The sequence below is a fragment of the Canis aureus genome, chromosome 6 (assembly GCF_053574225.1).
Source record: "Canis aureus isolate CA01 chromosome 6, VMU_Caureus_v.1.0, whole genome shotgun sequence".
In the NCBI taxonomy this organism is placed as follows: Eukaryota; Metazoa; Chordata; class Mammalia; order Carnivora; family Canidae; genus Canis; species Canis aureus.
In genome coordinates this window covers 16,411,317-16,427,617 of record NC_135616.1, presented here as the reverse complement: position 1 = coordinate 16,427,617, position 16,301 = coordinate 16,411,317, and the positions used below count along the sequence as shown (strand labels likewise).

The following is a 16,301-nucleotide window of genomic DNA, read 5'->3' as shown; positions in this document are numbered from 1 at the left end:
CATTAAGTGAATGCTTAATACATTAGAGATTATTATTGCTGTTATTTTTGTTCTCCTGTTTATATCTGAATTTAGAATGGGGCACTTTTATCTCCAGTCTGTGAGTTTTTCATTACAATAGACAGACCTGAGTCCCTAAGACTGACGCCACCCAACCCTCTCCACAATCACACAGCATCAGTCCTCAGGGAGAAAGGAGGGCAAAGCATGGATGGGGTCTCACTTCCTGGAGCCCCTCTTCCAGCACTCACCTTCACACTCATTGCTCTGCTCCCACGTGGCCGGTCGCCAGCGCCTCTGGTTGTACCCGGCACAACAGCGATCGCACGTCTTCCCACAGGTGTGGTGCTGGCATTCACACTGAAACCTGGTCATGTGGCCAAGCATACCTCAGTTATTCAAAAGTTTTGATTAAGATCATTTGTTCTGTGTCAAAAACTGACAGCCATGGTGGTTACCCAAGGTACCACTCATGGAGCAATTATGAGAACAAAGCACCTTGCATACATTATTAATTCAAGTCTCCCTCTCATCCTGCTTATTATTTCTATTTTGTAGATAGTGACACTGAGATTCCAAGATACTAAAACAAGTCAAGTGATGGTAAGTGGAGAGCCAGACTTTAAACCTAAGTCTGTCTTAACTCCAAAGTTCTAACTCTTTCTTCCCTGCCACCTTCCATCATAGGAAATGAACACAGGAGCAAGGAGCGCTGAGTTTGCTAGGAGGTGTTGAGTCTCACATCTTCACAAAGATCTGGAGCAGTCCCATGAGAAAGGTCTGCTCAGGCCTCTTGCTCTCAGCCTGGAATCATGCACAGAGATTCACCAAACCCAAGAGCCAGGTCCTAACAAGATCTCAGAGGACTGAAAAAATTATTTAGGGAGGACTGCTTGAAGAACATAGAGTTCAACTACTCTTATAGAAAGATTAAAACTGAAAGCAGAAAAAAAAATGGGTCCTAGTCTGAATTGTATTTGTATCACCCACAAATAATTGCTTTTTCTTCTTCTTTCTCAGCCTAGGCTGATGGTCGATAGAGAAAACTCATCCTTGTATCTGCCGTAAGGATGTTATTGAAGATGTTGCTGACTAGAGAATCCTCTTCATGATGATCACCCCACACCACTCCAAGAGAAATTTCTTATCTGGTCCTAGTGTCAGCAGTCATGCTTGTCCTAAACAACTGATCACTTTTTAGATTATGATCATAGTGAAATAAGAAACTAGGCAGGTTTCCCCCTTTTGAGTTGACTGCTAGGAAGTTCAGAACTAAATGTTATCCATTCACGTTTCCATGAACCAAGTCATTATGGTAGACATGCTTAATTCAAGCCCTCTTCTGCCTCTTCATGGGTTCTACTTGATTAGCAACTAACTTTTCTATTGTCCAGGTTTTGTTCCCTCTGCTAAGTCACTGCATCTCCTTAAATATAAGATTTTTTCCTTGGGCGTTGGCCACAATGACTTCTTGCTAGACATGTCTCCAAAGGCAAGAGAAACAAAAGCAAAACTGAACTATTAGGACTTCATCAAAATAAAAAGATTTTGCACAGCAAAGGAAACAGTCAACAAAACTAAAAGGCAACCTACAAAATGGGAGAAGATATTTGCAAATACCTTATCAGATAAAGGGCTAGTATTGAGAATATATAAAGAATTTATCAAACTCAACACCCCCCCCCAAAAAAAACAAAAAAAAACAAAAAATACCAGTTAAGAAATGGGCAGAAGAATGAACAGACATTTTTCCAAAGAAGACATACAAATGGTCAACAGCCACATGAAAAAATGCTTAATATCAGGGAAATACAAATCAAAACCACAATGAAATACCACCTCACACCAGTCAGAATGGCTAAAAGCAACAACTCAGGAAACAACAGATGTTGGTGAGGATGCAGAAAAAGGGGAACCCTCTTACACTATTGGTGGGAATGCAAGCTGGTGCAGCCACTCTGGGAAACAGTATGGAGGTTCCTCAAAAAGTTAAAAATATAGCTACCCTATGACCCAGTAATTGCACTACTTGGTATTTATTTAAGGGATAAGAACCTAGTGATTCAAAGGGGCACATGGAGCCCCATGTTTATAGCAGCAATGTCCACAGCAGCCTAAATAGGGAAAAGGCCCAGATGTCCATGGATAGATGAATGTATAAAAAAGACATGATATATACGTATGTGCAATGGAATATTACTCAGCCATAAAAAATGAAACCTTGCTATTTGCAACAAGGTGTATAGATCTACAGAGTATAACGCTAAATGAAATAAGTCGGTCAGAGAAAGGCAAATACCATATGATTTCAATTATACGTGGAATTTTAAAAAAACAGATGAGCATAGGGAAAGGGAAGGAAAAATAAAATAAGATGAAAATTGAAAGAGGAAAATTGTAAGAGACGCTGAACTCTAGGAAACAGTGTTGTTGGAGGGGAGGTGCACAGGGGGATGGGCTAGCTGGGTGATGGACATTAAGGAGGGCACTTGATGGGATGAGCACTGGGTGTTATATGCAACTGATGAATCACTGAATTCTACCTCTGAAACTAATTTTTTTAAAAACATTTTAAGATCTTTTTCCTGTTCTTGGATGTGGATTTCCTCGGCATTTGCATGAATAAGCCTGTTGGGCAGAAGCAAACCAGCAAGGAGTGGGAGGAAAGGCTGTTGTGTTGGTGTATACTGGGGCAAGGGGAAACAATTTCTCTACTCACCTTGATTTCTCAATCTCTACCACACAGTATGGAACCCTTCCAGGTCTGCCAAGGTCAAGGGCTTGGCACCCCTTCCAACCAGGAAGCTCAGACCTTCTCCAATGACTTCAACTTTTCTCCCACGTGGTGCCATTTTGTCTCAGGCTAAGGAACACTAAACCGACCCCTTTTCTCCCCTCTCTCTCCAACTCAGGACTTCTCTGTTCTGATTTCTAATGTCTTAGGGCTCTACCCTCCAGGAGACAATGGATTCATCATTAATAAATACATGCTTGTCAATTAAAGGCTAGTCAGCTGATGGGTTCATGATGCTATCTCAGCACTGTCTGATCCCTGACAACATTAGGGATTGCTGCTGGTTAGGAATAGGGCTCCACACCACATAAGTTGGTAGCTGGCATCTGTGCCTGAACATGAAGGATAATAAAGAACGAACTTCATCGGATAAAAGTAAAACATCTCTGGCAAATACCACTCATGGGGAATTGCAGACTATAAACAAAACACCGAGAGAAAATGACTACCATCTCTAGCATCCAGTCATTTCCAGTCACAACAGCACATCCCTCTTGTGTTGATAACATGAGTGTACAGTTGAACACTTACTAGTTAATATCCATGCACCTTATTGTATGTATAATAGACCTCAATAAAAAAAAAATGGGTTCACCCATGTTCATAGCAGCATCCTTCACTATAACCAAAAGGTGGCAGTAAATGTCCATCGACAGATGAATGTATAAGCAAAATATGGTATATACATAATAAAATATTATTCAGCCTTTTAAAAAAAGGAGACTCTGACACATGCTACAGCATAGACGAACCTTGAGAACATTATGTTAAGTGAAAGAAACCAGTTGCAAGAAGACAAATACTGTGTGATTCCACTTACATGAAATACCTAGAGTAGTCAAATCCATAGAGACAGAAAAGAGAATGGTGGTTACCAGGGACTGGGGAAGGGAGGAGTGGGGAGCTGTTGTTTAACAGATATACAGTTTCAATTTTGCAAGATGAAATGATTTCTGGAGATTGTTTGCACAACAATGAGAATGTACTTAACCCTACTGCCACTTAAACCACTGCCACTTAAACATGGTTAAGTTAGTAAACTTTATATCATGGGTATTTTACCATAATGAAAAAAAAAGAAGAAAAATATTTGGAAATGTGTACCCCCTGATCTCGTTAGATCTGGGATGACAAGTTTTTGTTTCTCTTATTAACTCTCATCAATTATTCATGGCTGCCTGGGGGGGGCGGGGCCACCGCCTGGGTATGCTGCACCCCCACCAGAGGATTTGGTGGCTGCATCCCAGATCATCCATTGAGGCCTGTGATCGATTAGCCATGTCTGCTAGGGGCTGGTTGAGGCATGTGGAAGCAAGTGAAGGGTAAGAGGAGGGAAGAAATAATACACACCATTTATTTGTTGACAATGAAACATTCCTATTGAGGGCAAGAACTTAGAAGTATTTAATGGGATGCAAACATCTACTGAAGCAATGAGACTTATTCACAGCAAAGCTAAAAAAATGTGTACAATGTACTTACAATTTTTCTGGATTGTTTGCATTGCACTCTTGGGCATGGCCATTGCAAACACACCGCCCACCAATGCTGATATCTTTTATGCTGTAATAATACTATATAACAGAAGACACAAGTGTTAGTGTTACTAAGAGCAACAGCTTTGCTTTACTAATCTGTAACTCACATCTGTATTGACCCTCTTCTCTTTCATCCTGTATTCTTGATGCTATCTTAACACAAAAGGGAGCAGCATTTGGAGGTAACTTCCCTTACAAAATAAATGCATTCTTCAATCAAATGTAATAGCAACCTCCCAAACATGTGCATTTTTAAAAGTCAAATGCTTTAAATGCATGGAAGGAAATCACCTTGGAAAACAAACATGCCAAATAGCCTTTTGTTAAAGGATTAAGTGATTCTCAGATTACTTTTAAGTGAATCTGAGTTTCATAAATCTAGGTTTCATATTTATTTACCAAAAATAAATTTTTATGTCAAATTTTGTAGCTACTACATGCAGGCTCCAGGAAGGGAGAAAATATTTACAGTGACAGAGCAGATGCAGTGCCGTGACTGGCAGGGCCCACCAGCAGTTGTAGAAGCCTTACTTACTTAAGGTTAATAAGGCCAAAGGCAGAGTTCAAGCTCCAAAGGGCCAGACAGAGTGAGCTTCAGACTCAGCTGAGGAACAGCCCCTAAACCAGGCCACAGATATGAGAAACCATGTCATCCACCAGGCACATCTCCAGTATGTTGGAGACCTCCCCACTAGCAACAACAGGTGGCACTGTCCACCAGCTCCCTTACTTCTCAAACTTGGCCACTGTGCCGAACCCAGTGAGAAATTTAGGAGCATGTAGAATAATCTTTCTCATGAGGTCATGCTGCCAATGAGAATACCTGTCAGCAAGGAAGTCTTTGATCTCACAAGGACAAGAAGGTTTTTATATCTTTTTGTCGTTGCTGCTGCAGCCCCCTTAAAGTACTCTATACACTCAATATAAGGGTTCTGTTCTGATTTCCACACTGAAAGCTGTTAAAGAGTCTAAGCATCCTGGCAGTCTTACTTAGTCTGAAGACGTCAGTGACCTCTCTCATTAATATGGATAGATTCAGTACTAGAGGGCTTTCTAAGACAAGTTAACACTAGAAGCTCTCATGGTGATCACCATAGAAGTTTCTCTCTGTGCATGTGTTAAGGGCAACAGCAGCAAGAGAGAGAAGTACTCAATCAGACTTCACCCCAGCCACACACACGAGGGTGTGACAGGACAGCTGGTATGCTGTTCTTTTTCACATAAAGAAGCAACCTAGATTAGGATGAGGGGTGTCCAGATGATACGTGATACAAGATCCATAAAAACGTACTCATAGAGACGACTACATTCACCTAAGTGAAAAATATACATACATGTAATTACAAATCTTGCAAACGGCAACCCCCTCCCCCAGACAATGAAATGAAAAAGAGGTTGCGTGAGGTACATTTGTGGCATGGCTCCAAAATATCCAGAGAATGGAAACCCAGTCTGTCTACAGTTTACCAGAAAGCCCAGCTCTTCTGTGTAAATTTCATCCTGGGATCCAAGGTCCAAGTCCCCACCTACAGCAGCTCAGAGAGAGCTAAGTGGGCAGAAAATGCAGAAGACAAACCACAAATACCAGAAATTGACTGGCCTTTCTGGAAAATGCTTAAAACTGTAGCAAAACCTACTTTTCTCCTTGCCTTCGTCTTCCAATTCTCTGATATCACCTACAGAGGAAGCTAAACTCTACTAGGTACACTGGGCATCTTCCATTCACCCTTCCAGGTCCACTCTCTAGGACCACCTTTCTCTTTCTCTTTCTGCCGTTTGCTCAGGGGCTGAACTTTATGGGCTGCAACAAGGATCTCTTGTCCACTGGCTTCCCTTTGGGATTGGCCAATGGGAGGTACCATCAGGAGATCAGTGGGTAGGAGAAGAGTGAGTTCAAGATATTTATTCTGCTGGCTCCCCCCCTGCCTAGGAGACAGGGAAACTGTCCTGACACTGAGAGAGAGAGATGTTCACCCAGTGCAGTAGGCAGCACTAGTGCTCACCAACACCTATGTCTCTTCCACTGTGGCTTCATTACATTACCCAGCCTCCTGCACATAGGTGGGGCTGCACCACCAATTCCTACCAATGGAGGTGACCTGGGTGGTCAAGAGCAGGCAGGTCTGTCTTCTCTATGCACTCACTTTTTCCTCATCTGTAGACCATGTGCAGGGGATCTAGAGGAGGACTCTGAGGTCCTACAGGATGGCTGCAACTCTAGATAGAAAGAGCCTGGTCTCCTGAAAGACTGCATGGAACTGACCCCACCTGCTGACCCACGTTGGACTGTGACATAAGCAAGAAATTAACCTTTATTTTGTTAAGCCTCTGAGACTTGGGGATTATTTGCTATAATAGCAGACTAACACATCTTTGCTTTTCATCCTCTTTGAATATAATGATTTTTCTTTAACAACCAAACTTCAAAATTATATCTAGTATTTCACACAAGAACAATTCCTATGCCAACACCATTACTGGCTGCAAAGATTACTTGAAAGGCAATTAATTTGATAAGCAAAAATAGGTAACAAAAACTGCTCTGTAGGCACTTAGAAATGCTACTCACCCGCCGAGTGACGGTTGGATCTCTCTGTGCTTTGGAGATGAGATGTCCAAGAAGGGTATTGGTTCGGAGAAAACACAGGCGGATATTTGTAGCCTTGGTGAACTCCCTCAGGGTGTGAGAGAAAGTAAAATTTTTTGCGCCTGGTCGACCATTTATCAAGGACACCACAACCTAAAATAACCACACAACACACACAGAGGGGGAAAAAGTCCCATCGTGAAAATATTGCCACAAGTAACTAAAAATAACTCACATGCCCCAAAGCACTTGGTTTCTTTGAGCCATTAACATCTTTGTAGGTGGTCGTGGATATTGCTTATGTCCAAATATATCACTGCTAGTTCAGTCTTCCCTTCTCATTCCTAGTTCTAAATTCTGGCAACCTCTCCTTAAGACCTGAGCTCTCAAAAAATGTTATTTCATTTCAAACCCTCTGTTCAATCAGTGTAGTTATGGGGTGGTAATACTATGAAATTTTGAAAATATAATATTAAATTCTATAAGTATAAAAAACAACTTTTGGTTGCATCAAAGAAACAAAGCTAAAGTTATCTAAAAACCTAAATGAGGTTGAAGAAAGTCTCTGGATATAGAGTTGATTGTGAAGAGAGGACCCAAAAAAACCCAGGTTTTGTTTTAAAGCTTTAAGTGATGAAGTCCACGTGCCAACAATTAGAGATACTCCCCAATCACTGGAATATACTGGACAGAGCTGCTAGAAAGATCTCTCCACCTAAAACAGGAGACTGACACCCTTCAAGGAGTTCATTTGAAACTCACTTCATGCTCATGATGGCCTCACAACTGCCATGGAATTCTTCTCCAATTTTCCCCATTCTGTTTTCCCATCTCCCGTAACAATAGCCTAGCTATTGGACCAGGACCATATGCAACCCCAAAGGGCAATTCTTTTCTCCCTACAGATGATGCCCACCCTGCCCAGAAAGACTAAGGATCTGTGCTATCACCTACCCTTCATCTCCTCACTCTTATGAGGGATATGTGTTTGTGAAGCAGTGGGAAGGATTTTCATCTCAATCACCAGCAGCCCACTTTCTAAACATTTCACCAGAAAAGACAGTGTAAGACATGTGGCCTTTGAATCCGGAATCCTGACTTCCGGAAGAGAAGGTGAGACTTCAAATAGAATTTTTTATGTCAATTATACCTCGATTTAAAAAAACAAAATAAAATTTTAAAAAAATAATTAGTTAATTAATTTAAAATATTTTTATAAAGAATTTCCAACCCAACTCATTCTAGGAGTCCTTGATGGGATTCCTTTAGTAGTTAGTTCCAAGTTCTGGTTTCCATCGTGATCTATTTTAGATCTTGAAAGTACAAGTTTCACAATTACGCAAAATTGCATATCCTCATGTTGCCTTCTGAGTCTCAACTCTCCCATCTCCCCATATCAACTTACCTCACCATTTTCCAAAGGGACAATCCGGGAATATTCAGTAGTACAAAGTACATCGTCATCTTGGGTGATAGCCATATTTGCCTTCTGCCCAAATTGTTCCAAACAATCTACTTTAGAGTCTAGGAAGAAAACATTTTAATACTATAAAACAAAATATTACCATCTTGTCATAAATATTTTAAGGCACATTATGTTTCCTTAAGAAAATATGTCAGAAGGAAAGAACAGAGAAGCATAGAAGATTTTTTTGACAAAAGCTTACAATGAAGTTTTAACTCATGAAAGAAAATACCAAGCCACTTCTGGCCACTTACTTTCAATAGCAATATTTGGAGATGTGGTTCTCACTCCTCACTCCTGATTAGGCAAGTTTACCCTCTAAGGAGCATTCATGGAAAGCCCAGTGCCTTTGTTAGCAAAACTCCCATTGCCTCAATTCATCAGAGGGTTCAAAGACACTGACATTCTTCGTTAGTTGAAGATGACAGGGTCAAGCTAAATAATGTGAAATGTAGAATCCCTAAAGATAGAACTTAGTCCCTAATTCTACATAAAAGGAAAAGGACTGGAGCTATGGCCTAGTTATGGGTACATTGCTTCTTCCTAAATAGTGGCCAAAACTGTTATCATAAAAGGCATTTCAACTTCAGTTCTACATGTGTATCCTTGGAATTGATGCATACATGCTTGAGAAATAGGGATGTTCTGAGAGTAATCAAGAGAGTTAAAATTGGCCAGTCCTTAATTAGCCAAACTGAGAGACTAATTTTCTAGTTAAATCCCATGTTGATCTGTTGCAAATAATTAAAGCCCTGCATAACATGGTAAGCAGAATTACTTACGAGCAAAATATTGCCAAGGTGAGTAGGTGCTTCCAAAGTCTACAGATCTTTCCAAGACCCAAAGATCAGGGCGAGGAGAATTTGCAAATTTGATTATAAGATAGGCCACATGGAAAAGCTGATAAAGCAAAGGAGATAACAGTTATTAAAGTCACCTCATCTATCTGCAACGTTGACCATCTTTATGTGATGCTGATCCCGAGGCAACACATCTAGCCACCCCTTTCCCAAGATCCAGATTCTATTTCTAATTGCCTATTGGACAACTCTATCTTGGTACACAGACTCTCAAGCTTATCATGTTCAAAACCAAATAATCATTTTTCTTTCTTTTCCAGATCTATTCATTAATCTTTGTCACACCTGAATCATTACACCCTTGATCTTTAACTGAACTATGGAACATCTTAAAGTCTGTACCTTCAAGATATCTGATTTTAAGCAACAACCATCATGTGCTAAGCCTTCCCAGGACCAAGAGCCAAGAGTATACAGCCCAGAGTGTCCCCTGGGAGTGTCATGGCCCCTGATTGGTTCCAAGTCTTAGAGAGCTCACAGCTGCAGAACTGAGAACAGAGCAGCTGTTTGGTAGAGTGATAGCACCTCCTTCCCCTGCACTGTCTCCTTTTATCCTCATTGTTCTCCTTCTTTTTCATTTTCTCATTTATCCTTATCACTCTTTTGCCCATGGCCAGGACAGTGCAGAAGTATAGAAGAGCCAAGGGGAGACTTTGGTCCTTTCTTTGCCCAACTACTCATGAATCCCAACATGTCTTCCAAAGTGGACTCCAGGAGTCTTTGCAAATCTACTCCTCCCCCTTCCCCCAAAACTTATCTGCCTTGGATTTTGAACCCTGAGAGTCTATATATTTCCCAAAGATCCTGGTATGACCACAAATATAGGTGTTAAAAGTGTTAACAAGTAAGGATTATCTCTACCTCCTGCTCTCCACCTCCCACATTCCCTGGCCCAAGTAACAGATCCAACAGTGACTTTTAGAAGAGGACTTCTCCACCTTATTAACTAGTCCAGTAGAGCCATTTGGACAACAAGTGCATCTAGTTAGAGGGAGAGGGAATACTTAGACTCTGTGAGATCCTTTCATATCTTGGGGAAAAAAAATAAGAGAGTTTCCTCTTTATATTTTTTACATACAATAATATGGTAAGAGTCATTGTTTTAAAAAATAAAGTCTCAAAACCAGTAGCAACTTGTAAATGTTCCAAACCTGGTACTAGAAGCCAAAATCTCCAGGACAATGGTTCTCAAATTTTAGTCTCAGGGACCCATCACACTTTTCGGTTATTGAGAACCTCTAAAAGCTTTTGTTTACGTGGGTTATATCTATTCCTATGTACCCATATTAAATATAAAAAGAAAAAGAAAAATTTTTAAAGTATCTTACTAATTCACTTTAGGTAATAAAGTGAATTATTTTATGAAAAATTACTGTATTTTCCAAAACTTAAAAATTGTACAGAGAATGGTGGCTTTACTTGACATTTTTAAAGTTTCTTTAAATGTGTGTATTGACAGAAGATAGCTGGATTCTCCTATCTGCTTCTGCATTCAATTTGTTATGATATGTTGTTTTAGTTGAAGTATTTAAAGAAAATCTGGCTTCACACAGATCTGTTATGGGGAAAAGGAGGATCTCAAAGCTTGCAAACCTCCTGAAAGGTCATGGGGACCTCAGTGGGTTCTCAACCACAATTTGAGAACCAGTGCTCTTGGTTACGGAGGTTACGCTTTGCTCTAAGAAGCCTTATTCTCTGCAGAAAGAGTTGTCAGGACCCCTGGGTGGCTCTGTGGGTTAAACGTCTGCCTTCAGCTGAGGTCATGATCCCAGAGTCCTGGAATCAAAGAAGTCCCAGCATCAAGCCTCACATCAGGCTCCCGCTCAGTGCAGAGCCTGCTTCTCCCTATGCCCCTCACCCCATTCATGCTCTCTCTCTCTCTCTCTCAAATAAAGAAATGAAATCAGAAAGAAGGAAGGAAGGAAAGAAAGAAAAAAAGAAAGAAAGAAAGAAAGAAAGAAAGAAAGAAAGAAAGAAAGAAAGAAAGAATTATCACACCAATTACTGAAAACCCTAAGTTCAGTCAGTTCTATCCCAAACACTTGCTCTTTGATCTGAATAAACTGCCTCCCTGGGCTCAGACTGTTTACCAATCCTCAGAAAAAATGACCCCAACCTCATGGAGAAAAAATAATTAGAAATTGTAAGGTATTCTGGAAACCTAGGAGAAATAATTTCCAAAAGATGCATACCATTATCACATAGTAGGAATTCATAGGAAATCCCAGAACTCCAAATTTGGAAAATCAGAACAAATATATTTCCCTGAAAAATGTTTGCGCATCTCTCTTAGACCACATCAAAGTAAGATAGCCTTTAGATATGCGTAAGGTAATATAAAGGAACATTTTTGGATAGAGGAATCATTCTAAGCATTCTTAACCTCCTCCATCAAAATTCCACAATCATAGCACACACATATCCTCAAAACCTACTCACTTAATAGTTTATGATCTAATGGTTACTGTGTTCTATGCACTATGTTATGCACCATTGTCTCTCAAGAGGCTAAGTAACATGTCCAAGTATCCTAGGCATAAAAATCCTGAGCCTATGCGTAGTCTACTCACTGATCATTAGCTCAGCCACAGAACCGAAGAGATACTTAATATTTGACCTGTTTTATCCTAGAGGAAATAAATTGTCAGAAAACTTCCAAACCCCATTATTTCTAAATATGCTAAGATTCCATTACAGGGACCTGGAGATGGAGAGCTATGCTATAGTACATCTCAAGAATTATGAGTACATTTTTTCCAAAGCTACACTTTCTGCTACTGAAAAATCCAAATAAATGAAATAGCCTTGGTGGTTCATAAGGGATGCTCTTTTTGTTTCAATCCATCCTGTTCCAAAGTAATGTGTGATTCCTTTGAGGCAGGCACAGTTAAAAGAAATCCAAATCTAGAAGCAGGTGCAGACATGCCTCAGTGTGGCCCCTCCCCCCACTTATGTGACCCCACCATCCGCTCTAATTTAATAAACCTACTTATTCCACCAACTCATCTTCTGGTGTCTATGGGATGGGACATTCCACCTCAAACTGCTTCCTTCCTATTTCATCATGGGAATTTGTTTCTGACGTTCTTGCCCTGACTATTGCCAAGGTGCACTTCCTTTTTTTCCTGACTCCAGATGCTATGGTTTCTCTATTACCACCACTGCTATGTAACTTGTAGCTGATTTTTGCCAAGCACCCCAGCTGAGCCCTGCAGATCCAAAATGTTGCTGCAAGGCAGAGTGAGTGGTCCCCAAGGTGGATTTGCAGCTCGGCTCATATAAGTCAAACCAACAAGTACAAATGTATTCTGTTCTAGTTGATCATTTAAAATTATGTGCCTTTGAAATGGCTCCTCTGTTAAACTCCCATTATCAGTTATTTATGTTTGCTCTTTGATTACTCAAAATTCTTCAAAGCACTCATGAATGATGCATCAAATTCACCCTTCTCATTGAGGTACCCCCCATGAGGTTAGAAAGCACAAATTTGAATATAGACAGTGTGTTAGGTAAGATTTTTGTACAAATTATATCATTTCTTAGGCATCAAAATGTTGAGTTTATGTAGAAAAGCCCATGTTCTTGGGATATACTTGCTGAAATATCTAGATTTGAAGCATAATGATGTCTGAAACTTACTTCCAAAAATTCAAAAAGTGTGTGTGTGCAGAGAGAACATGCATGAGAGAGTGCACAAATGTGGCAAAATGTTAACGTTTGGTGAATCAAATTAAAAGTGTATTGACATTCATTGTACTGTTCTTTGAGTTCTCCTGTAGGTTTGAAAATTATGTAAAATAAAACATCAGGAGAAGTAAATTAGAAAATGCCACTTTGTGGAACCATATGTTCATCAAATTATAAAACTATTACAGCAGACCAATTTCACATGATAAACTTAAGACTTTTTTGGTGGAGCATACGTTACTTAGTTGAATGAGAAGCTAATCTGGATGTGACTTTAAACATATTTGCATAACATTTTGCAGTTTCACCTGTCCCATTTATTTTCTAAATTTTTTTAAACTACCTGTCCCAGTTATTCATTTCATTTCAATTTTTAAAAAATTTTTTTTCATTTCATTTCAATTTAACAACATTTATTAAGCACTACTCTGAGGACACAGGGGTGATTAAGATACAAATGTGGGAGCAGCAGATGTAAACAAATATATGCCCACAGAGCATGATGGGTGCTCTTCAAGATGGAAAAATATGAACTTTGTATGACGTGGATGTTATTGCTCCTTATTTACTTAACGAGTATTTTTTAATATTCATCCAGCCTTCCCAGATGGCATAGTACGTGGATGGATGGACAGATGGAGGGATGGATGGATGGATAGATGAATACTAAAGTTGTGTAATTGCCTCCAAGTTCAAGAGGCAGAGGTGAATCCCCAAGTGGTCCTGTCTACTGCCCAGGCCTGGTGAGCTGACTTCTAAGGCTGGAGGAGAACCAATCCCCCATTGTGAATCCTTGCCTTGCCACTCACAGGGCATGTGACTCTGAGCATCTCACTGAAGCACTCTGAGATTATTTCCTTGCCCATGAACGTAAAATGATCATAAAAAATATTTGGGGGCAGCCCAGGTGGCTCAGCGGTTTAGCGCTGCCTTCAGCCCAGGGTGTGATCCTGGAGACCCGGTTTTAAGTCCCACATCGGGCTCCCTCCATGGAGCCTGCTTCTCCCTCTTCCTATGTCTCTGCCCACCCCACCCCACCCCCTCTCTATCTCTCTGTGTCTCTCATGAATAAATAAATAAAATCTACAAAAAAAATATTTGGAGGCATTTCTTCCTCCTTATCTTTGACTCTCAAATATCCTTGATCCTCCTAATAACACCCGTTGGGTTCCAATCCAGTATTACATGCAGCATTTACTTGTCGAATCTTTTGTCTCCTATAACTTAGAGCTGCTCCCCACCTCCATGGTTTTTGTCTTTCCTGACACTGACATTTAGAAAAGCCCAGGACCTTTCTATCACAGAATGTTCCACAATCTGAATTTGACTGGTTATTTTCTCATGATCTGATTCAGAATAAGCATTTTGGCAAGATTACTTTCTAGGGGACCCATTCTTCTCATGGCATCATGCTGGGGGCAAGAGATGGCAGGTGGTCCTATTATCAGTGATGCTATGTTTGATCCTATGCCTAAAAAGTTGTCCACCAGATTTCCCCATTATTAAGTTACCTTTTTACCTCTGTCATTAATCAGTCACCTGTGGAGAGCCATTTTGAAACATTTATTTTTATTAACTAAATTATAAACATTCTCACTATCCATGTAAAAATCCAAATACAAGTCATGAAAAGTAAGTCCCTAAATACAGAACCAAACAAACTTCTTCTGTGCCTGGTGCCCATTTGAAAAACGTATCTAAAGGAGCTAATTTTATAGCCAGAATTTTAACTGAAAAGGAAAAATGCAGATCGAGTGAAATTAAACTCTATTTTAGTAACCTTGTTTGAAAACTCTACAAAATGAAATACAATCCTCATAAAACAATCAGGTGCAGTGATGAAAATATAACACAGCTGGCCTGAAAAAGGATCCTTCTAATCCTGGTCCAAAGAGCACATCTGCCAATGCCATAGAAAAGGCGCTTCTTTTTTGTAGGTTTATCATCACCCTGGACTGAAAAACCATAAAAAAGACTGTGCTCAGGAGGCAAATCAGTTTGTCCTTCAGTGTTTCTTAATGTCTCCCAGAAGCATCTGCTCACGTGTGAGAAGGGAAGGTGGATCATTCCAGAAACTTACAGGAAGAAACTCAAGAAGTCCCTAGGTCAACCTCTCACTCAGGTTAAGAACCTTCACCAAAAATCTCTTTTTGAGAGGAAACCCATTACATTGCTGACAAGTTCTGGCCATTATGTTACCTTCGTGTTTTGTCAAAAACTTTTTCTCTTAAGTCAACCTCCCCTGCCTTGGAGTAGCACAGATTTCTACCCTTTATTCCACATGACAGCCTGCCCAGGATTTAAATACCAACACTACATCTCCCTTAGGTTCTTTTAAGGAATTTATTCGAGTCAGCAGGAGGTGAAGATTAGGGTAAAAACTGGAAAGAGATTTAGAGTCTCTTGCTTCCTCATTAAAAATAACTACAGTTGCCTGAGAAATAAAAACCCTAAAGCAAAAATGAGTCTAAAGATTTGGATCACTCCAATAACTTGGAAAATGACAAGCCCACTATTTTTTTTAACGGAAGACTTCAAGGAAAAAAAATGAAAAGACAGAGTAAAAGTGAAACACTTGCATCTATATTTTATTATCGATGAATTTTTAACTCTGGAGGAAAAAATGATTGACATGGAGTGTGATTTGCAGTCCCCGTGGACTTGAATCATTATTCCCTAAGTAGACTCAAAGTGCAGAATTTAAGACAAACATATGTTACTAAAGAGCATTTTATCTACAATTAAAAATTTACGAATAGATTTGGTAGTGGTGTTGAAATAAGCTGAAGCCCACTGGAATTCAAGAACTCTGAGTCTAATTTCCTAACAAAGTCTTATATCTTATCCTACTCTGTGTGGTTACTCTTACTGTCGAGAATTTTTTTTTTTGGTCTAGTCCCTGATTCTCTCTGTAAAACTCACTTTTTCTCATTCACACTCTTTCTGCTAATTTGTAAGAAAATTGCCTATGACATTTGGTTCACTCACTGAACTGAAAAGTAGCCTAAGAATCTGTCTGACAAACTGTACAGAACAAGGGAAATTATACAGTCATGTTCTTTCGAGGCAGTGGCCTCACTCAACTTTAAGAACCAGCAACTAAGTTATCTAAATCCTCCTTGAATCTATTTAAAATCTTTTAGATTCAGTGATTCCTAAAAATAGATAGATTTCTATAAATGGCTTATACCAGGCTTCAACAAAATATTTCTCAGTGTTGGTGATTTGTCTTAAATCAGATTCCAGGGATCCCTGGGTGGCGCAGCGGTTTGGCGCCTGCCTTTGGCCCAGGGCGCGATCCTGGAGACCCGGGATCGAATCCCACATCGGGCTCCCGGTGCATGGAGCCTGTTTCTCCCTCTGCCTGTGT

General features: G+C 40.0%; 1 protein-coding gene across 1 annotated transcript in view; it reads right to left on the bottom strand.

Moving 5' to 3' along the window:
- LAMA3 (laminin subunit alpha 3) overlaps positions 1-16,301 on the bottom strand; it is a 250,657-nt gene that overhangs the window by 181,691 nt on the left and 52,665 nt on the right. Inside the window, exons 3-7 of the mRNA XM_077900280.1 lie at positions 9,167-9,284; positions 8,325-8,443; positions 6,902-7,072; positions 4,277-4,368; positions 252-367 (exon numbers count right to left, since the gene is read on the bottom strand). Coding sequence (XP_077756406.1) covers positions 252-367; positions 4,277-4,368; positions 6,902-7,072; positions 8,325-8,443; positions 9,167-9,284 — 616 coding nt within the window. The remainder of the gene's footprint in view (positions 1-251; positions 368-4,276; positions 4,369-6,901; positions 7,073-8,324; positions 8,444-9,166; positions 9,285-16,301) is intronic.